The sequence below is a fragment of the Desmodus rotundus genome, chromosome X, assembly GCF_022682495.2.
Source record: "Desmodus rotundus isolate HL8 chromosome X, HLdesRot8A.1, whole genome shotgun sequence".
NCBI lineage: Eukaryota > Metazoa > Chordata > Mammalia > Chiroptera > Phyllostomidae > Desmodus > Desmodus rotundus.
In genome coordinates, this window is record NC_071400.1 from 30086169 (window position 1) to 30108825 (window position 22657).

The 22657-nt window shown below is 39.0% G+C and overlaps 1 protein-coding gene, 1 long non-coding RNA gene and 1 other non-coding gene across 6 annotated transcripts; 2 read left to right on the top strand and 1 right to left on the bottom strand.

The window, feature by feature from the left end:
* Nucleotides 1–429: 429 nt before the first annotated feature.
* Nucleotides 430–575, top strand: LOC112310918 (U4 spliceosomal RNA). Its single transcript, XR_002975423.1, has one exon. It is a non-coding gene; the product is annotated as a U4 spliceosomal RNA (small nuclear RNA).
* Nucleotides 576–583: 8 nt separating this feature from the next.
* On the bottom strand, nucleotides 584–5176 carry LOC123480389 (uncharacterized). The gene is made up of 3 exons (XR_006656381.2): nucleotides 5045–5176; nucleotides 1191–1368; nucleotides 584–1044 (listed from the first exon to the last, which is right to left on the bottom strand). It is a non-coding gene; the product is annotated as an uncharacterized lncRNA (long non-coding RNA).
* On the top strand, nucleotides 5135–22351 carry UPF3B (UPF3B regulator of nonsense mediated mRNA decay). 4 transcript variants are annotated; one of them, XM_053917425.2, is made up of 12 exons: nucleotides 5157–5487; nucleotides 6430–6536; nucleotides 6702–6808; nucleotides 9488–9586; nucleotides 11357–11467; nucleotides 12466–12509; nucleotides 12974–13156; nucleotides 13553–13591; nucleotides 15691–15848; nucleotides 16182–16476; nucleotides 21358–21463; nucleotides 22224–22351. In XM_053917425.2, exons 1-12 carry the CDS (start codon nucleotides 5332–5334, stop codon nucleotides 22232–22234), a joined length of 1416 nt encoding a protein of 471 aa, XP_053773400.1. In that variant the 5' UTR covers nucleotides 5157–5331; the 3' UTR covers nucleotides 22235–22351. The 4 variants fall into 4 exon arrangements, with proteins under 4 accessions (XP_053773401.1, XP_053773400.1, XP_024422485.1 ...); XM_053917426.1 differs by having other exon boundaries at nucleotides 5135–5275; nucleotides 21358–22351; XM_024566717.4 differs by having other exon boundaries at nucleotides 5166–5487; nucleotides 21358–22351.
* The last annotated feature ends 306 nt before the right edge of the window (nucleotides 22352–22657 follow it).

Here is a 22657-nt window from a genome sequence, read left to right on the forward strand (position 1 = left end):
GAAGACTTTGCAAAACCTAAATGTGACCCTGGCTGGGTGGTTCAGTTAGTTGGAGTGTTGACCTGTCACCAAAAGGTTGTGAGTTCAATTCCAGCTCAGGGCAAATACCTAGGTTGTGGGTTCAATTCCTGGTTGGGGTACATACAGGAGGAAACCAATCAACGTTTCTCTGTCTCCCTTCCTCTCTCTCTAAAATCAATAAACATATCCTCTAGTGAAGATTGTTAAAAAAACCTAAATTTGTACTCTTTATGTAAATAGGAGATTTAAAAAATGAAACCCAAATTACCTTATAACCATAACACAAAAAAGTGGATGTTATGATAGGAAATACTGGAGTTAAAGCACTGAAAACTCCACATATTATTTAAAAGAATTATGTAGTTAATTATTAACTCTAAACTTATTAAAAATTATACGTACATGTTGAGCTTTGCAGAGAGGCAGTATTGTAGCCAATGAGGGTTATCCAAGGTGTGATTATTGCTAATTGAAAAAAAAAACATGCATGTTGAAAAATGCTTAAATGGCATAAATCTCATTTAAAACAGTATTTCTCACCTTTATCAAATTGAAGACTACAAAAAATAAAAGCGGTGTTTTATTGAGTTGTTATTAACCGTGGGAACAGTACTGCCACGTGTCCACACTCCATGACTCGTGCCTGTGAACCCAACTCGCACATGCCAAATCTATCCCACCTCCGTTTACAGAACAGTCCTGAAGCTTAATCAAATAAAGCTATTCTGCATGACATTTACATTAGGAAAAGACAGCTGGACGCAGGAAAACCAGGGATGCTGTTCCCTTTAGGTAAGTTTGCTCCACAGGTGGGACATCTTAGCTTCCTCAAGGTGAAACAGCAGAAGAACCCAAAAGGGGACAAGAAGATGTCCAAGAAGATACCCAGGAGGGTTAAGGAGTCCTCCAGGATCCCAACTCTGCAGACTGTGTAGCCACCGATGACAATGATAGAATTGGCAGAGTACCGGGCAGCATTTCCACTGTGGATGTTGTAGATCCTGGGGTGGTGGGTGAGTATCCCTGTGGACAGGAACACAACATCAAAAGAGGGCAGGGAGGAAAATCTCGGGATTTGGAGAACCGCTTCTTCTGCCCTTCCTCCCGCACCATCGCATGTTGAAATTTTAAATCAACATTAAAAGACAGGAAAAACAAACAAAACTTACATCAGAAAACTAAAAACATGGCCTGGCCTTGTAGTTTGGTTGTAGCTCCATCCTGATGTGCCAGGGTTGTGAGTCCGATCACTGGTCACGGCTCATACAGGAATCAACCAGTGAATGCATGAATGGGCGGAAGAGTGAATTAATGTTTCTCTTTTTCTCTCTTCCTTCCTCTCTCTCTCTAGAATCAATAAATAAAAATTAAAAAAAACTAAAAACACAACCCTAAATAGCTATTGAGTTAATAAGAAAATCTTAATAAGAATCATGAAAAGGTTAAAACTGATCACAATAAAATACATATAAAAACATGTGAGATGCATCTAAAATGGAACAATGAATAAATTTATAGTGTAAAATGCACCTTAAAAAACATTCCAAAATAATGCATCGAGCATTCAATTTGTGAAGATAGAGAGAGAGCAGAGGAAACCTAACAGAGAAAAAATAATAGAGAAGAACAAAAATTAATAAAACAAACACACAAAAAATGGAAATGATCAACAAAACCAAAAGCTGGTTCTTTAAAAAGACTAATATAATAGACGTCCCTTTATCAAGATTAAGCTATTTAAAAAGATGAAAGATATATTGGGTTGGCCAAAAAGTTCATTCGTTTTTTTTCTGTAAGATGGTTCTAGTAGCACTTAGTTGTGCTTAACTTCATTTGCAACAATTTAGATTATATTGTCATAGTTGTCACATCAGTGTACATTTTTTAAAAACTTATCAAAATTGGTGAATTTTTGTGTAGCTATTTTAATATTGAAGACGGAAGAAACTATGCAACATTTTAGGCATATTGTGCTTTATTATTTGAAGAAAGATAAAAATGCAGCTGAAACGAAAAAAAAAGATTTCTTTAGTGTGTGGAGAAGGGGCTGTGACTGATCAAATGTGTCAAAAGTGGTTTGCGAAGTTTCGTGCTGGAGATTTCTCGCTGGACGATGCTCCATGGTCGGGTAGACCAGTTGAAGTTGATAGTGATGAAATCAAGACATTAATTGAGAACAATCAACATTATACCACATGGGAGATGGCCAACACACTCAAAATATGCAAATCAATAAAGTTTTTGGTGAAAATGAAAAATGTGGCTTTTATTTTATGGACTTTTTGACCAGCCCAATATATAAGTAATATCAAAGAAAAGACACAACTACAGATTAAAGCCATACAAAATCTTTAAAAAAAATAAAAATATAACATTGGGATAATAAGTATATGCAAGAACAAGACTGCATCATGAATAAATCTCTTTAGAAGTATTACTATTATTTACTTGTGGTTTGCCAGTCTGCCATGACTTGTGTAAGTTAATAACAGATCATTTGTGAGCTGGAACTATTTTGTACAATGAACATGTTTATGACATGAAATTCTCCAAAACATGTTTATTTTTAATTGATTTTTGAGAGAGAAAGAGTGTGAAACATGGAAGTAAACAAGAAACATTGATTGGCTGCCTCTCCTATGTGTCCCAACCATGGATTGAACCAGTAACCTAGGTATGTGCCCTGACTGGGAATCGAACCCGCAGCCTTTTGGTGTATGGGAAGAAGTTCCAACTGAGCCACCTGCCCAGGGCTCCAGAATATGTTTTACAAACTATTGGAGCTAGTGCATACCTTAACACAAGATGGGTAAAGACAGGTTCTTTAGTAAAATATGACAAGAGCTGTTACCTCCTTATACTGAATGTCAGGGAGGCACAATAGAAAGCGGACACTCATTGCTTACAATAAAGAGCAAAGTGCAGTCGAATTTACTCTTACTTGGAAACTTGCCTTCAAGATGATTAGTCATCCCAATAAATTTAATTAAAAAAAAGATGATTAGTCAGGTAATAAGGTTTTTTATTTAGGTAACAGGGTCTTAAATATTCTCCAGCTTTTGTATTAGTATTTTTAAATTAATAAATCATTGTAAAAATTTAAATAAAAGTTTATTTTATTACTATTTATATTAAAAGCAATCTATAGCATAGTACGTAAGGGAACTGAGTATTTTATTTTAGAAAACCCAAAATGGCTTTCTCTTTGTCCAATAATTGTCCAATTTTTCTTTTAATTGAGAGTGAACAGAATATTCAAATACTTGTGTTCTATATTCCCCTCTCACACATGTTCTGACTCGGCTTGTGTGCGCGCACAGGTGTGTATTTGAGGGAGGTGGTGGATATTGAGAACTCAATGCTCATCTTAAATAAAATTCGATAGATAAGTCTCCCCTTTGTTTCTGTGTAAAACTGAGTGGAGTAGAAGAATTTTGTGAATTAATTAGGCAAACAACCTTCAGTTTTGAGTTTAAGATTTATGAAAAAATCCAAATACCTTCTTAAAATTGTAGAATTGCTAATTTAAAATTATTCGTCTTAACATCATCAAGATAAAGCTTTTCTATTTTGGATAACCTGTTCTTAGCTGATGACAGTGATTTCATTTTAAAACTCACCGTTGTTCATTACTCATATAATTATATCAACAATGGTTTAAACTATTTGAAACAGTCAAAAGGCAAAGGATCTCTAATGTTCATAAAGAGAAAACGTGAACTAGGAGATGTGTTAACATCAAATGCTTTTAAAAATCTGTGGGACACTGCCCAGCTTGAAAATAAGAACTTATTCATTCTGAACCATTTTCTCCTTCAGTCTTAGTAGTTGTTTACCATACATAAAGAAACATTTCTGATATTAACTCTTTTTCTTATATATCCTTTGATTTTTTTCATTTGGGGTTTTTATAGTTCCAAAGTCGTCAACCCTGAATTTCTGTAAACCCATTATTCCTCTAATTGTCTTCCTTTACTTCTATTATCTATAAAATGTGTTACTATACTAATATTTGACATGAAATCTCTTCATATTTTTATAATATAACATAAACAATGCCATGTTGGTTACAGCGTCATCCCAATACACCAATGTTGATCCCCCAAGAATCAACCAATGAATGCATCAGTAAGTGGAACACCAGACTGGTGGGTTTTTTTCCTCTCTCTCTGCCCCCCTTCCTCTCTCTAAAAATCAATAAATAAAAATTAAAAATATACATATATAACATAAACAACATTCCAATGGTCAGGAAGGCAATTTACATGCAGATGAAATTGTTAAAAAAACTGTTTGCTGGGCCATCTTTAACAACGGGACACAGAGAGGGCTTTGCTAGGTCCCTCCCTGTCTCACACACTAGTTCATAGTTAGTATGATGACAGTAGCGCCTTTCTTGGAGCATGTCCCCTCTCTAAATCCTTTTCAGGCAGTTCAGAGGATGGTGAAAGGTTATTCCTGAATCTTTACTAAATAATCAGCTTAAGATAATCAATATCACAAAACACTTATTTTGCGGTGGCAACCTGTTTCCCCTCAAAATCAAAGATAGAAAATACAAGCTCCCTAGTGAGGTAATCTTTGGATAACATCAGGTTTATCTGAGGAACACGTAGTCAAGTACAGCCCGCAGAACCTATGTTTTGATCTGGAAAATACTAAATTTCCAAAATTAATTACTTTATGTTCTAGAACTCCTGGCCAGAAGCGGGTAACTGCTTTGTATGCCCGAATTTGTGGTCCGCCAAAGAGTCAATCTAGTCACGATGGCGGATTTGTTAATACAGCGGTCCCCAACCTTTTTAGGCACCAAGGACCGGTTTCGAGAAACGCGGGTGCGGGGCAGGGGGCCAGGGAGATCCGGCAAGTTTTGAGTTTCGCAGCTCAGCTCCTGCTCCGGGGGTGGGCGGGGCGGAGACAGGAGGCGGAGCTCAGGCGAGCTTCCCCGGCGGCCGGGTCACTAACAAGCCAGGGGCCGGTATCGGTCAGCGGCCCAGGGGATTGGCGACCCCTGTGCCCATACCGTGTAGAGCGCGGCCCCCAGAGAGTCTGGATCGAGAGGGGATTGGATGGTGCGGGAATTCGGTAAACCGGAACAGAAGACTAGATGTCAAACCCTCTTCACGGAAGCAAGCCAGGCGCCTTGAAGTCTCGCGAGATCTTGACGGAGCCCAACGGAACGCGGGACTGTTCCTATCACTAGGGGCAATTTGTTGGAGGCGGAACTGTGACCCGGGTGGGCCGGGAATCAAAGGTGCGCTGTCGGGCCATTTAGGCGGAGCTTCGACTGTGAGGAGTAAAGCCGTGGCGATGAAGGAGGAGAAGGAACATAGGCCTAAGGAGAAGCGAGTAACCCTCTTGACTCCCCCGGGGGCCACAGGCAGCGGCGGTGGGGCTTCGGGGGACAGCACCAAAGGGGAAGATAAGCAGGATCGGAACAAGGACAAGAAAGAGGCGCTGAGCAAGGTGCCTGGCCACCCCTTGGCTCGTGAGAGGGCGGGACGCGGCCGCCACCCGTGGAGGATGGTTGGGAATCGGTCTGCCCTCTTCCTGTCCCAGGCTCCCCTTCTATTTCTTCACCTGAGTAAAAGTCGCATCACCCTGTCTCATCCACTCTCCCGGAATGGGGGGATTCCCTCCCGGCCAAACCTTGGGGTGGGAGTGAGGGAAAGGGGGGAGGATCCCTAGATGAGAAGGGTTTAGATCCGAGCTGTGAGATGATAATGGGAGGGGGGGAGAGTGATAATAAAAGAAGTGAGGAATTAAAATGTTAATTTGGAAGAATTATTAAATTGTGAAAGGGCTATCAAGGCTGGGAGTAGTTTGTGACGGAACTATTAATGGAGGCGAGTTGAAGGGAGTGTTGGGGGGATTAATGGTCTAGGGACCACATCGGGTTCATTGTGTTTCGGGGACAATTAGAGAATTTCCGGTATTCCTTAGAGTTTTGAATTTTTTATGCTGAATGAGAAAGGGTTTTGTTTTAGAATGTGTTTGATATTGTAGGGAAATACTAGTAAATCAAGAGTTTGTGGCACCCACAAAAGACCAGGGTTGGCCTGCTAGTTTCTTACCTCTACACCCATCGAAAAATGAGTGATAGAAAATGATATGAAAACCTATTAAGCTGTGGGGCTTTGGGTTAACAGAACCTGAGATTTTCCTTGCTCCAGACAGTTCTCATTTTTAAGAGCTTTAAAAAAAAAAAAAAAAAAAAAAAACAGTTACTATTGTTTGATTAATTTTAAGCGTTAGAGGACTATTTTCTCCTCTAATTTTTTTAAATATAAGGGTTTTTATAAGCAATCTCCTCTTGTAAAGATCAGCTTTCTTCAGGGATGGTGATTCTTTCAGACATGGCAGAAAATTGATTTGTACTAATTTTATTTTACTTATTCATTTCTGAAGGTGGTAATTCGGAGATTGCCTCCCACTTTGACCAAGGAACAGCTTCAGGAACATCTTCAGCCTATGCCTGAGCATGATTATTTTGAGTTTTTTTCTAATGATACTAGGTAAAATAAATAAAAGAGGGATGGGGTAAATGAAAAATGTTTCTTCCATTCCATCCTACCAATGTTTCTCATTTGATTTTTGAGCCTGTCTCTTTAATATATCCATTCTTATAATTCAGCCAGATACCTGCAAGCACATTTACATAATTGCTTTCCTCTCTGCAGTTTGTATCCTCATATGTATGCAAGAGCATACATCAACTTTAAGAACCAAGAGGACATTATTTTGTTCAGGGATCGCTTTGATGGTTATGTATTCCTTGACAATAAAGGTGAGTCCTAGTAACAGGAGGTTTCTTTGTCATTTGCCTAAGACAATGTGTGTATCACAGTGTCTTCTCAATGCCTTAATAGCTTTTCTAAAATCCTGGGTGATGAAATGTGCAACATTTAAAGAGTTTTACACATTTGATAAGCCTATTACAATCTTTGTTTTAGTTTTTTTTTACTTATTGACTTGAGAGAGAAAGGGAGACATCAATTTGTTGTTCCACTTATTTATGCATTCATTGGATGCTTCTTGTATGTGTCCTGACTGGGGATTGAACCCAAAACCTTGGCTTATTGGGATGATGCTCCAACCAACCGAGCTACCTGGTCAGGTGGCCTGTTATGATCTTATAGTTTGTGACTTTTCTCAGTCACTGGGTATTTTCATTAACCTGTTATTTCTGTAGTTTGATCAGCTGAATGGAACTTCCTGTTATCTCCTCCTGTGATAAATTTTTTGCCCTGGATTAGAAAATCTGTTGTTTTGACTACTAGTTTCAGCAGTAATATGCATAAATGACTCTTTAAACTTGTATGACAAGTTTTAAACATTTACTTCTTCTCTTGCTTCAATGACCAACATTTATTTAATTCAAATCCCTTAAACCAATAGTTACTTTGTTGGAATACTGTTTAACATTCTAAGTTGTATGTAATTAAAACATGGAACTTCATGACGTATCTTTCTATCCACTTTGAATCCAGGAATTTATAAGGAAGAAAAACTTAAAAAAGATTTTATTTATTTATTTTTAGAGAGAGGGAAACATCAATCTCTCATATGCACCCCAAATGGGGACCAAACCCACAATCCAGGCACATGCCCTGACCAGGAATCAAGCTGGCACCCTTTCACTTTGCTGGACAATGCCCAGCCACCTAAGCCACCCATCAGGGCAGGAAAACAAACTTCTACCTTAACTCTCTTTTTATTTTCTCCTGCTTGCAGCATTTAGCCAGAGAATGTCTGAGCTGCTGTTTGCCATTTTTCATTGGCTTTGCAGTCATAGTGAATGATGTCTATTGTTGAGTTTTGTTTTTTCAGTATTACTTCAAAGTTAGTGAAAATGTAATCTTTGCCAGGGAATATGCCCACAAAAGTAGAAGGATTGCCACTGTTTTGTTTTGTTTTTTTTTAAGATTTACTTATTTATTTATTTTTAGAGAGAGGGGAAGTGAGAGAGAAAGAGAGGGAGAGAAACATCAATGTGTAGTTGCCTCTCGAGCGCCCCCATCCAAGGTCCTGGACTGAAACCCAGGCACGTGCCTCGACTGGGAATTGAACTGGCGACCCTTTGGTTCGTAGGCTGGCACTCAATCTACTGGGCACACCAGCCAGGGTGCTGCTGTTTTTATTGATCCCCACAAACTAGCTACTTCTTCACTCCACCTTTATTCCAGTAGATAGCAGTGATTTCCTAGTGACTTAGCCTGGAAATCTGAGTTGTATTTGACCTTTTCCTCTCTTTCTTTTTTTTAGACCTTACATACATAAACAGTGATGAATCTTTTAAATGTTTTTTAACATCTTATTCATTTAGTCATACTTTATGCCCTTGTCACCTAATGCTAAGACAACCATGTCTCTAAACTGATAGGGTTTTCCTTTTTTTCCATTTCTATTTAATTAAGTCTGTTATATTGCCATGAAATTAATCTTTTTAAAAATAGTGTTTTAAGATAATAATTGTGAAAAAGTCCAAACTCCTTAGCCTTGCAGTCAAGGTCTTCCATAGTCTGGCCTCACTTCTTATTTTATTCAGCCTATCTTCCAGTTACCTTCTGCTTCAGTCTGGTTTATTCCCTTTTCAAACATACAAATTCTGAAGCTAATCTGATTCTGCATTCACCAGGATTTCCAAAATCATGTTGCCTCTGTGACTGCTTTATAAGACCTTGTTAGTTCTAGTTATTTTATTCTGGCTTATGTTGACATGTCAATGATTTTTATACATAATTCACATACCACAAAATTCACCCTTGAAACATGTTTTTTTTTTTAAAGATTTTATTTATTTACTCTTAGAGAGGGGAAGGGAGGGAGAAAGAGGGAGAGAAACATCAATGTGTGGTTGCCTCTCGTGCACCCACCACTGGGGACCTGGCCTGCAACCCAGGCATGCACCCTAGACTGGGAATAGAACCGATGACCCTTTGGTTCAATAGTCAGTGCTCGATCCACTGTGCCACACCAGCCAGGGCGAAACATGTTTTTTAGTGCATTCACAGAGTTGTGCCCCTGTCACCACAATCTAATTGTACAACACACTCATCATTCTAAAGAGAAACCTGTACCCATTAGCTGTCATTCCCTGTTCTCCTCACCACTACCCCCAGCTCTAGACCACTACTAACCTTATTTCTCTCTGTAGATTTGCTTATTTTAGAGATTTCTAATGTATTTTTAAATGAAAATTAGCTTATAGATCCCCCCGCATATCAAAATATCACACTTTAGAAGTGGAATTTAAGTGAATGTTTAATTTCCCTGCCATATCTTTTCACTAGGGGCTCCTTTGACAGCATGTTGATTTTAGTTAGGCCAGTGTGATTGACACCTGTTTGGAGATACTTCTCAGATGACTGCCATTGGAAGAAGCCTAGAGAGCAGTGGGTTGACTCTCCTGTATCCACTTGACATTTTCTTTGTTATAACAAGTGTGATATTTTTTTCTAAATAGGTCAGGAATACCCTGCAATAGTAGAATTTGCACCTTTTCAAAAAGCTGCAAAAAAGAAGACTAAGAAAAGAGATACCAAAGTCGGGACTATCGATGACGGTACAGTAGAGCTCTAGTTGTGTCATCCTATTGCCATGGGCTTTTTAAAAACATCCTTTGTGGGAATTAATTGGACTCCAGTTTTTAAATAAGAGAACATACGTGATAAAGTTAATACAAAATAAAATTCATTGATGAAAGGTTTGCGTAACTGTTAGAATGGAGGTGGGTTTCCTATAGAGTTTTCACTCTCTTTGGCTAGTGGCATTTCATTCCTCCACCACTAAGCAATACATTGTTCACTATTGAGTAGTAAATTACTTTAGGTTTGTTGATAAGAAGACCATAGAAAAATCAGATCTTTCAAAGCACAACAGCTACTTGAGGCCTCTTACCGATGTTGTGATTATTTGGCTTTTGGTTTCCATTTTTATAAAGAGGAAGATTTATCATTGAGAGCTGTACTGAGAAATTTTATACAGTGAAGTAACTTAATATAAATTAATCAAAGTAGCCATTTCTATTTTCTAAACTTTGAATATGCAGTTAACTAAATGCTTAATGATTGCATTAAACCAAAAGACAGGAACTAAAAAAAGTGGAATAATTGCCACTTAAGCTAAACTGGATCCATATTTTGAAATCTCTGTAACATATGTAGGATAAGGGCTTACCGGCAGTATTTTCTATCAGATTGGTATTTTAGAATCATGTTGTTTGATTTCCATTATTTTATAAAGAACACAGAAAAGACTCAACACGCAGCTGTGTATTGAGTATATCATAGATTCATGCCTGGAAGGCTGGATCAAGTGACATGTTCCACACTGCATAGAAACTCCAAATACAGAAGTACAATGACTCAATTGTCAGAGTCATTGATGTCAGAGGCATCAATGTGTTACCCTGTCTGATGTCAGAGGCATCTAGGAAAGGACTCCAGGAATTACAGTCACCTCCAGTGCCACATCTAAGACATCCCCCTCACTTACCTTTTTGGAACATCTGATTTTCATATTTGAGTTTATTTAAAGTGAGGTATACCCATACAAGTATTGCTTACATTCTGTATATATAATAAATATATAACTACATACGTAACTATACAGACATAACAGTTTCCCACAAGTGTGACTCTAGATTAGTAGGAGCAGTGAGGGTTTTTTTTAAGATTTTATTTATTTATTTTTAGAGAAGGAAAGAGGGGGAGAGGAACATCAGTGTGTGGTTGCCTCTTACACATCCCTTACTGGGGGCCTGGCCCTCAACCCAGGTGTTTGTCCTGACTAGGAATCAAACCAGTGACCCTTTGCTTCACAGGCAGGCACTCAATCCACTGAGCCACACCAGCCAGGGAAGCAGTGACTATTAAAAGCAAACTATGTGTCATCCCTGGAGGTTCTGTTATGATGTGTGATATCTCATTTTCCCTGACCCCATGTTATACCAGACTCCCTTTGTGGGTATCTCTGATAGGAGTTCTGAGAGTAACCAATAAAGAAAGTCCTAAATAGTCTATCTTGTGGGTATAGGTCTATTTTCCAAATTTTTATATTTATTGAATTTAGAGAAAGAGGAAAGGAGAGAGAGATCAATTTGTTCCACTTATTTATGTATTCATTGATTGATTCTTCCCTGACTGGATTGAACCCACAACCATGGCATATGGGGGCAATGCTTTAACCACTTGAGCTACACAGCCAGGGCTTGATATAGATTTATTTTCAGTCTTCCATGAAGTAGGAAGTTATCTTCTTTGATAAATATCCTAGACAATAATTTCCTACTTGTTTAAAGTCTGTTATATTTTATGTTTACTTAAACATTTAGATCCAGAATATAGAAAATTTTTGGAAAGTTATGCTGCAGATAATGAGAAAATGACATCTACTCCAGAGACACTGCTAGAGGAAATAGAAGCTAAAAATAGAGAACTAATAGGTAAGTGGACAAAAGGGATGAAGGGCAACAGCTGTTTCATCAGAAGACCTGTCTGACTCCCACTTCTGTCACTTGATAGCTGTGTGATCATGGGAAAGGTACTAACTTCTCTGAGACTGTTTCTTCTACTGTAATATGCAGATGATAATAACCTGTGTCGCGGGATTATGAGCATGCATTGATTAGATGGGGAAAGTTCTCTGTGACCTATTTAGTGCCACACAAATGTAACACACATATAAAACATTTGAAGACTCATGGCATCTTTAGATGTTGGTAAGCATTTGAAGATCAATTGGTGTGTTCTAGTAATAAGAAGCTAATAGTCCTAAAAAGAAAGTTGACCTGAAATATCAAAAAAATGTATTGCTGCAAAACTGAAAACCTCGAGAAATTCTAGCGTGGTTGTTGGTTCTAGTAGAAAGCTGTCACTACTGTAGCACCTCTGGACTCTTGACACGGAATGTACACTCCTAGGAATTTATCCAAAGGAAGTATGTCTTCCAAAGCTAGCTACAAGGCTAGATAGCATTGTTTGGAATATTGAAAAATGAATTAAATATTCTCCTAAAAGTTGGGTTTCATTTATGGACACAGAGTATATGCCCATCTCTGATCATTTCCTTAAAATAAACTCCCAGGGGTGAAATTATGGGGTCAAAAGGATGTTTTTAGCCCCTTCCCGCAATTTCTTCTCAGTTGCACAAATTCGTACTCCCCATCTGTGAAACAAGAGAATGTCCTTTGCACTTAATTTTCACTGATGCTAGGAATTACATTTTTTTACATGTGTTTTCTATTTCTCCAATTTTTAAAAGGTATTTTACATTTGCAGAATTGGAATGCTGTAAAAACTTCTTTCCAGTAACATAGTTGTGCACTCTCTGTTTAAGGGGTATAGTTTTTCCCACCTTGGGTGGTTGGCAGGGAATGTCAGAAAATGGAATCCTTTCTAGGGGTTGATAAGTATTATTAATAATCTGTTTACATTTATGTAGCTAAAAAGACAACCCCACTATTGAGCTTCCTGAAAAACAAGCAGGTAAACCTTTGTTTTTATAGTTCTCTCAATACTTTTATTTCATTGGTTCACATTCTGTTAAACATTTTAAGAGCATTGGGATCCCATAGGAGAAATAGCTGCTTTTTCGTACCATTATTCTTTATAAAGATTTGGCTCATTGGCCCCGTCCTTGTCTGTGGTGGTTGAACCAAGGAATCACTCTGCAAACCAGAGAGTCCTTAGCTTGTTCCAGAGATACTCTCTTGATTTTCCAAAAGCCTCTGGAAACTTAGCAAGGTGGCAGTGGGAGACTCTTAACGGTAGCAGGCTCTGGTCTTTATTTTCTCTCATGTTCTGAATGGGGTGGGGAGGAGGCTAAGGAGGTAGAAAGTAGGAAGAATAGATGATCCAGGTTAGTGGGTGCCCACCATGCCTTTGGGATTGATTTAAGATTTTGGTGATGATTATCTTGTCTGAAGGTGTATGTTGATGTTTCTTTCTAGAGAATGAGAGAAGAAAAACGAGAAGAAAGAAGGCGGCGAGAAATAGAAAGAAAGAGACAAAGAGAAGAAGAGAGGAGGAAATGGAAAGAAGAAGAGAAACGAAAAAGGAAAGATATAGAAAAACTAAAGAAGATAGAAAGAGTTCCAGAAAGGGACAAATTAAAGGAAGAACCAAAGATTAAGGTATGAAAATAACTTAAACTGACTCCATGTTGCTGAAAATTGCATGTATCTGCTTCTTTATAAAAATGCATGCATCTCGTGTGGAGTAAATATAGTTTCTCAGTTTTGTTTTTGTCCTTTTTGGAGTGGGGGAGTGAACCAGTAGAAATCTTTCTATAATAATAATAGTATGATTTTTTTTAATTTTAAGATAATTTAAAAGGACTAAGTAGTTTACGTATTCAGTGCAGATCTGTTATTTTTATCATTGAAAATGTTCAAGTTTTGGATGATTATTCTCAGTTCTTCGTAAATAAGGGCTTAGGGCTGGCTGGCATGAATTATGGTTTTTATTCAGCTTTCCTTCATATCTGATACATGAAGTTGCCTCATCTGTTTGTTTTCCACTGTCTTCAGGTACACAGGTTTCTGTTACAAGCTGTGAATCAGAAAAATGTAAGGACCAAGTACATGATACAGAACACCTAGTATCATGTCACATACAGGTCTTAGTTAATAAGTCCTTTTGGTGGTGGTGGTAGTGTTGCCTGTAGAAACCCCCTTCAGAGTGACTTGAGTCTTAAAAGCAAGCTACTGTAAATTCCTACTTGAAAAGGAAGTCCAGGTAACTTCCTGATGCTGTGCTGTATACTCAGAAGCTTCAACAGTATACGGCCAGAGGACAACCATGGCTAAATAGCTCTTTCTCTTTTTTACCTGCCTCTCATAACTGCCCTGTGCAAATACTAGAGATAATATCCTGCATTATGTGCTTTCCCCTCTCACATGATTCCCATGCCACCTTCTTGCATCTACCTGGGAATCTGCGAGCATCAGATTCTGATTAACACATTGAACATAGGAAGAGGAAAACCTGTGGAGAGAGCCCAGCCTTGCTACTTCTCATCTGAGGGCATTGGCTTGGAGCTTGCTCCAATGAACTTCTTGGGGAAGTACTAGTACTTAAGAGAAAGTCAGAGAAAATCTCACAGAGATGGTGGCAGAGTCCCCCTTTACTTCCTCAAAAATTCGGCAGTTTAAGCCCTGGCTGGTGTGGCTCAGTAGATCGAGCGCCGGCCTGCGAACCAAAAATTCGGCAGTTTATGTGGTTGCCCGAGACTCTCCAGGGCTCATTATTGTTGATAAGGGGCTTGGCCACGGTGTGGGGAAATTCTCATCTTAATTCTTTCGAGCAATCTGTCTCCCACACCACAAGTGACCTGACTTGCTATTCCTAACTACCAGCAAGGCAGAAGATAGAGCCATCAATGCTAGTGACATCGTTAATGTTCTTATTAGAGTAATGAACATCTTGGTTTTTGACAAAGATGTTCATTAGAGAAATAAGAACACTTCCAATGAAACCTGTATATGGTATCCTCACTTTACACCGGTGCCTTCTTAGTGTCCCGTTTGAACTCGCCATTTGCAGTGGCTGGCTGTGTGCTGAAATAGTTTGTGCTTAAATCTTTTGGTGCCTGGCCTTTTGCTTGGCCTTTTGCTCTGATGCCTTCACCCTGAGATGAACCTTTGTATGATGCCTTCACTCTGAGATTTGAAATTCTTCTATTTTGCCCAAGAATCTCTCTGAATATCCAACACAAGGGGGGTATTCTAGAGAGATTTGTAGCAGCAGTATGAAAAAGAAACTTTTGTTAGAAATCTGGCCTTTATAAACCACTTTCATTTTAGAATTGCTTTCTGTATGTGTATAACTGCAGAATTCCTGCTCAGTAGAGATGGAACTGCACTGTTCTGTTGTACGAGGTATTTGGACTTCTAAATCCCATGCCAAATGATTCTTACTATTCATCTCTAATGAGAATATGATTGTACCATCATATAAGTATGTTACTCTCAGGCTCAAGGCAAAATTATTCTCACAATAGATCGCTCCTTTGGTGACCAAGGTATTTGTTTTTACAAGTACCTCATAAAAGCACTCCAATAGTAGTGATCTACCTAGCATTTTAAATTTGTGGCATATTTACCCATTAAGTTGTATTGGCATGCTAGTGTGCTACAAAAGGCATACTTGGAAGTGTGAATTGGTTCACTTAAAAGTTGACCAAGCCCTGGCTGGTGTAGCTCAGTGGATTGAACACGGGCTGTGAACCAAAGGGTCTCCGGTTCTATTCCCAGTCAGGGCACATGCCTGGGAGGTGGGCTGGGTCCCCAGGGGGCGTCACCTGAGAGGCAACTACACATTGCTGTTTCTCTCCCTCTGTTTCTCCCTCCCTTCCCCTCTCTCTAAAAATAAATAAATAAAATCTAAAAAATAATAGTTAACCCAGGTAAAGCCAAAGGAGTCTTGATTCTATTGCCACAAAGTGATTAAACCACTTCATTTGAGTGGATGGCGCTTTCACATTAATAGCAACCTTTTAGTAAATTACTGCTCTTCTGCACTAACTGTTCTCCTGAGTCTGAGTACCTGCAGAAAACGGGGGCCTTCTAAAGTCAAAATTAAAGATACTTAATGTATTGTTTTTTTGATAGAGTCAGAAGACAGTGCCCCACCCTTCAAAATAAAAATAAATTTGTTCTCTTTAAAGCTGCTCAAGAAGCCAGAAAAAGATGAAAAAGACTTGGACAAAAGAGAAAAGGCCAAGAAATTGGACAAAGAGAATCTGAATGATGAAAGAGGCAGTGGGCAAAGTTGCACTTTGCCCAAACGTTCTGATAGCGAATTTAAAGATGAGAAGCCTAAGAGGTCAGTAGGCAAGGGCTCTTCGGTACATTTGTTTTCAACACATTTCTAGATGCTCCTTTTACTGCTATGTCCTGGATTTATACCAGAATAAGGATAAGCTGTTTTAACCAGGGGTAGTAGCATGAGGAGGAAAGGTTACAAATATTCTAATATCTTAATCTGGGTGGATGACTTTTGATTTTTGTTAGTGTTTTTGAAAATTTTAGTATTTTTTTTTTAACCCTGCTCCAAAAGTGCAGCCTCATTGCAGTGGCCAAGTCAGAATCAGAGTGTTTCTGCATTTATGATTAGAAGATCTTTGAGGATAGATTCTCAGATTTGTTTCTCATGCAGACCTGAAGATGAAAGTGTCAGAGACTACCGGGAGAGGGAACGGGATTATGAACGAGATCAAGAGCGCATCCTTCGGGAAAGAGAGCGACTGAAGCGGCAGGAAGAAGAGCGCCGGAGGCAGAGGGAGCGCTATGAGAAAGAGAAGGCATTTAAGAGAAAGGAAGAAGAAATGAAAAAAGAGAAAGAAGCGCTTCGGGATAAAGGAAAGAAGAATGAAAGTACAGAATCAGTAGGCAGCTCAGAAAAAACTGAAAAGAAAGAGGAAGTGGTTAAGAGAGATCGCATTAGAAACAAGGTGCTGTTTTTGTTAAAGTCGTTTATTTTCATGAGGATTTTTTTCTTTTCCTGCAAGTGTAAAGGAAAGGGCTAGTTCATTGTTTATTACAGAGTTCTTAAAGGAAATTGTATTATAGAAAATTTTATTACAGGAACTTTAACTCTCTGTAACTTTTGTTAGTATTGTTTGGGTCCTTTTACTAAATTGTAGATATTTCAAACATACACAAAAGTAAAACAACAATACAATGTCCCCATCTTCTTTCTCCTCTACCCCATCCCTACCCCCTACTGGATTATTTCTGAGCAAATCCTAGACGTGTCATTTCTTCTTTAAATATGTCAATATTACAGATCAAGACTTTGCGCTTTCACATAAAAAAAACTAACAATAATTCCTTAACATCCTACCAACTCATTGTTCAGATTTTCCCCAACTGTCTCATTTATATTGTTTCCACAGGCTCCAGACAAGGTCCACAAATTTATATTTGCTGGATATCTCTCCTTAAATCTCTTCTCATCTAAACATTCCCCCTCCTTTTGTTTTCCTCTAGTTATTTGCTGCAGAAGCCAATTTGTTCCGTACAGCTTCTAACATTCTAGATTGGCTAGTTACATTGCTGTGGTATCATCTATCATGTTCCTTTACCTTCTTTGTTTCCTTAAAAACTGATGGTTATATCTAGGGCAGGGGCCAGCAAATTTTTTTCTATAAAAGTCCAGATGGTAAGGAAATATTTTAGGCTTTGTGAGCCATATGGTCTCTGTCACAACCACTAACCTCTGTAGGTATAGACATATGTAAAAGAATGAGTGTGGCTGTGTGCCAGTCAGATTTTACTCACAAAAACAGGCAGTCCCTGGCCTAGAGGCCTGAATAGATCAGGCTCCATTTTCGGCAAAAACACTTCATGGATGGTGTTGTACACTTCCTATGCATCTATCAGGACGCATATAATGCGCCAGGTGTCACTTTAGTGTGATGCTGTGATCAATAGCAGTTGGGTTGCGGTTGTGTAATAGGATGTCTTTGTTTAGGGTATACAGCTTAAATATTTAGGAATTGAAGGGTTTTGTCTGTAACTTAGTCTCAAGTGGTTCTGCAAAATAACAATGTGGGTATATATGTGTGTGCGCGTCCGCATACTAGACACTGGAAAAGCACACATGCCAAAGTGTTAAAATGGTGAATATAGAAGAAAGGTATTAGGTATTTGTTGTTTATGTTTTCCAACATTTCTATAGATTTAAAACTTTTCAAGATAAAAAGTAGAAAAAAACATGATCAGTAGTTTTTCTAAATATATTTTATTGATTATGCTATTACAATTGTCCCATTTTCCTCCCCTTTATTCCCCTTTGCCATGCACCTCCCTCCCACCTGCACTCCCCCCCTTAGTTCATGTTCATGGGTCATATATATAAGTTCTTTGGCTTCTACATTTCCTATGCTATTCTTAACCTCCCCCTGTCTATTTTGTACCTGCCATTTATGCTTCTTATTCCCTGTACCTTTCCCCCATTTTCCCCCCTCCCTGCTGATGACCCCCCTGTGATCTCCATTTCTGTGATTCTGTTCCTGTTCTAGTTGTTTGCTTAGTTTGTTTTTGGTTTTGGTTTTTTTAGGTTCGGTTGTTGACACTTGTGAGTTGGTTGTCATTTGACTGTTCATAGTTTTGATCATATTCTTTTTGTTAGACAAGTCCCTTTAACATTTCAGATAATAAGGGCTTGGTGATGATGAACTCCTTTAACTTGACCTTATCTGAGAAGTACTTTATCTGCCCTTCCATTCTAAGTGATAGCTTTGCTGGATAGAATCCTCTTGGATGGAGGTCCTTGCCTTTCATGACTTGGAATACTTCTCTCCAGCCCCTTTTTGCCTGCAGGATTTCTTGTGAGAAATCAGCTGATAGTCTTCTGAGAACTCCTTTGTAGGTAACTGTCTCCTTTTCTCTTGCTGCTTTTAAGATTCTCTCCTTGTCTTTAATCTTGGGTAACTTACTTATGATGTGCCTTGGTATGTGCTTCCTTGGGTCCAATTTCTTTGGGTCTCTCTGAGCTTCCTGGACTTCTTGGAAGATTATTTCCTTTGCCAGATTAGGGAAGTTCTCCTTCATTAGGTTTTCAAATAAGTTTTCAATTTCTTGCTCTTCCTCTTCTCCATCTGGCACCCCTGTGATTTGGATGTTGGAACGTTTAAGTTGTCCCAGAGGTTCCTAAGCCTCTCAATTTTTTGAATTCTTGTTTCTTCATTATGTTCCAGTTGAATGTTTATTTCTTCCTTCTGGTCCAAACTGTTGATTTGAATCCTGGTTTCCTTCACTTTGCTGTTGGTTCCCTTTACGTTTTCCTTTATTTCACTTTTCAAAGCCTTTACTGTTTCCTCTATTTTGTGACCATGCTCAACCATTTCTGTGAGCATCCTGATTACCAGTGTTTTGAACTCTGCGTCTGAAAGGTTGGCTACATCTTCTTCATTTGGTTTTATTTTTTTAGAGCTTTGTTCTTTCATTTGGGCCATATTTCTTTGTCTTGGTGCACCTGTTACATAGTAAGGGGCAGAGCCTTAGGTATTTGCCAGGGCGGGGCAACCCACCTTGCATTGTGGCGCTATCTGTCGGGAGGGGTCCAAGAGGGAACAATGTCACTTGCTTGGCTCTCAGCTGGCTTTCAGTCACTTCCTCCACTACCCATAAGCAAATTGGGCCCCTCTGGTGTTGATTCCCACGTGGGTAGTTTTGTGTACGTTCTAGGACCGTGTGGGTCTCTCCAACGAACTCTCCTGTGAGGCTGAGAGTTTCTCCCACCGCTTTAACACCAATAGGTTTTTTCAGTCAGAGGTTTTGAGGCTTTATTTCCCTGTGCTGGAACCCTGGGTTGCATGGTCTGTCTCACTCCACAGTTGTTCCTCCTGGTTTATCTCCATGCAAATGTGGGACCGGCTACTCCACGAGCCACAGCCCACCCCAGTCCTCCACCCTGGCTGCCGTCTCCACCGCTCCTACTGGTCTGGATGAATGTTTCTTTAACTCCTTGGTTGTCGGACTTCCATACAGTTCAATTTTCTGGCAGTTCTGATTATTTTTTGTTTTTAAATTTGTTGTTGTCCTTTTGGTTCTGCAAGGAGGCACAGGGTATCTACCTACACCTCCATCTAGGCTGGGAGTCTGATCAATAGTTTAAGGTATTATAGGCCTGATCCATCTCTTAAAACATTTTTTATCAGCCCTGGTTGGTGTGTTTCAGTGGACCGATAGCCAGCCTGTGAACCAAAGGGTGGCAGCTTCAATTTCCAGCCAGGGCACATGCCTGGGTTGCAAGCCAAGTCTCCAGTAGGGGGCGTGTGAGAGGCAACCACACCTTGATGTTTCTCTCCCTCTCTTTCTCCCTCCCTTCTCCTCTCTAAAAGTAAATAAATAAAATCTTTAAAATTGTTTAAAAAATTTTTATCAGCATTTCTCTTAATGATTTTGCTTAGATCAATTATTTCATGGAGACAAGGGAATAGTGGTAGGGGAAAATGGTGATATAGAATTCTGCCTTTCCTATTGTATTTATTATCTGATGTTCTTCTATAAAGAGAATTTCCCTCATCAGCTGTTTTGTTAGCCTGAAATTGAGTTTACATAGGAAAGGCAAGATAAACACTTGATTCTTTTATTTTATTTACCAGTATTCAGAGTAATGAGTTGGTGTCTCAGCAACTTCTAGAGCTTCTCATTGAGTTGTTTAGTCTTTAAGTACTCATGGATTTAGAAATACTTGGTGTATTGCAATTTGTTATTACCAGTTATTGTCTTTGTTGATGATTAAATCGTTCCCTCTTTGCACAATGGGACCCCATCATCCATTCTTTAAATACTATGCAGGAGTCTCATCTGTTTTGACCTTTCATCTTGTGAAAATTTTGCTGGAATTTAGTCAGTTGAGAATAATGCTTTAAGGCTAACTTTCATAAATCAGGGAGAAAGGGTAAGAAAGCTCATGTCATTCTTTGTGAATTCTAAACAAGGCATATACATTTAAATTTTCCAGGATCATATTGTCATTAAAGCAGACATATTACTTGAACTGAGAGCCACATGATGACTTTATTGAGGCTTGTTTAGGAATCTGAGATCTTTAGTGCCACCAAGATAGAATCTCTCACGGGGGTGTTAGTTGTTGTACCTGAATTAAGAAACAATCATGTTGTGGCGAATTATTTAGTGTCTGAACTCTAAGTTCAGGGAGGTCTCCAGTTGAGGCTGCATTCTTTCTTACTATTGTTTTTTACTTCTAAGATTTTCTTATATGGTGGTGCATTTGTGGGTTTTTTTAAGATTTTATTTATTTATTTTTAGAGAGAAGGGAAGAAGAGAGGGAGAGAAATATCAGTATGTGGTTGCCTCTTGCGCACCCCATACGGGAACCTGGCCCACAACCCAGGCATGTGCCCAGACTGGGAATCGAACCAGTGACCTTTTGGTTCGCAGACTGGCACTCAATCCACTGAGCCACACCAGCCAGGGCCTGGTGGTGCATTTAAAAGTCAATTTCCTGATGGGGAGGAGAGATAGGTAATGGCTATGGTTTCTGAGTAAAAAAAATCAAGCTTATTCAGTTCCTCTTGAGAGGGTTCAGAAAATTAGGCAGTAGATTTATCAAAAATTTACCCGAGGCATATAAAATAATACTTATGAAATGGTTGCTTTTCTTTGGAGATAGGGGAAAGGAAGCAGGTTGTTAGAAGTGAAGTAACCATTAACACTTACTGTCATATACCATGGCCTCACATTTTTGGTCTTGTATGAGCTGTTTTTGGTGTATATCATCACATAACTTATGACTCTGAAAATCCCCTGTAAACACTTAGTAGCAATGTTGTTAACATTAGCATTTCATTTTACTATAGGATCGCCCAGCAATGCAGCTTTACCAACCAGGAGCTCGAAGCCGAAATCGACTCTGTCCTGCCGATGACAGCACCAAGTCTGGCGACTCAACAATAGAAAAAAAGCAGGAAAGTGGTATTAGCCATAGAAAAGAAGGAGGAGAGGAGTGATGAGTCCAAATGGCCATGGGTGTCCTCTTGACTGTGTAGGCAGCCAAAGAGCATGTGTTAATTCAGAAGTGCCTCAGGGCAAAGGAATAGAGAGAGAAAGGGGGTGGCTGTGCTGGTGGGGTACACTGCAGAGGAGTAAGTTTTGCGTCAAAGCAGGAACCTGATTGTAGGTGCAGACTGGAAGTACAATTTCATTTTTTTGCAGTTCCTACAAATTAAAGTGTCAGACAAAGATGAGAGAGAGGACATGCATTGCAATTTGCAGGTGGGAAATGTCAAGTGAGGACTTAATTAGGTATGACATGATTAGAAGAAAAGAGAGCCGGCTCTAAAATCAAAAGGTTTTGTTAATGGTGGATGAATTTTCTTAATTTAGTGGAGCAGACTCATTTTGAAATCTTGTTCAGGTCTAGTTATGTTCATTGTTGGTGTTACCTGTTGACTTTGTGTAGCGTAGAAGCAACAAGCATGAAATTGTAGTACAAGTACAGTGAAGGATATAGCAAATGTTTGCTGGTGCAAAATTTAAATAGTCATGTCGTGTCTAAACCCTGTGTCCTAAAGTTTTAGGAGTAGTTTTAGATTTCTGTTTGCTTATGTGAGCTGAGCATAAAGACTATTTTTAAATGTCTCCTTTTCCCTCTAGCAGGTTTTACATTAATGAGTACAATTTAACCCTTGCTTGCTTCTTGACAATCCAGTCTTTGTTTTATCTTAGGTCTCATGATCCGAGTGCATGACCTGTCCAGGAAGGAAACTGCACCAATACTTGTTCCTGTTTAAATAGCAATTTTCAGTCTTAGTTTGTTGTGCATTGGTGTCAATAAATATCAACATCACTCAAGTATGAAGCTAAATGTGTTCATTAACTTTATTCAATAGCTATCGGCGGGTTTTTGTAATTTTTTCCATTTCCATTTATCCCCCTTATACACTCTTCCACCTTCACCTTTCCCCCTCTGCCCTGCAGTCGCCACACTGTTGTCCATGTCCACGTGTCCTTTTTAAATAACTATTAGGTTTTTTTTTTTTTTTTAAGATTTTATTCATTTATTTTTACAGAGAGGGGAAGGGAGGAAGGAAGAAAGGGAGAGAAACATCAATGTGCAAGAGATACATCAATCCGTTGCCTCCTGTACACCCCCAACTG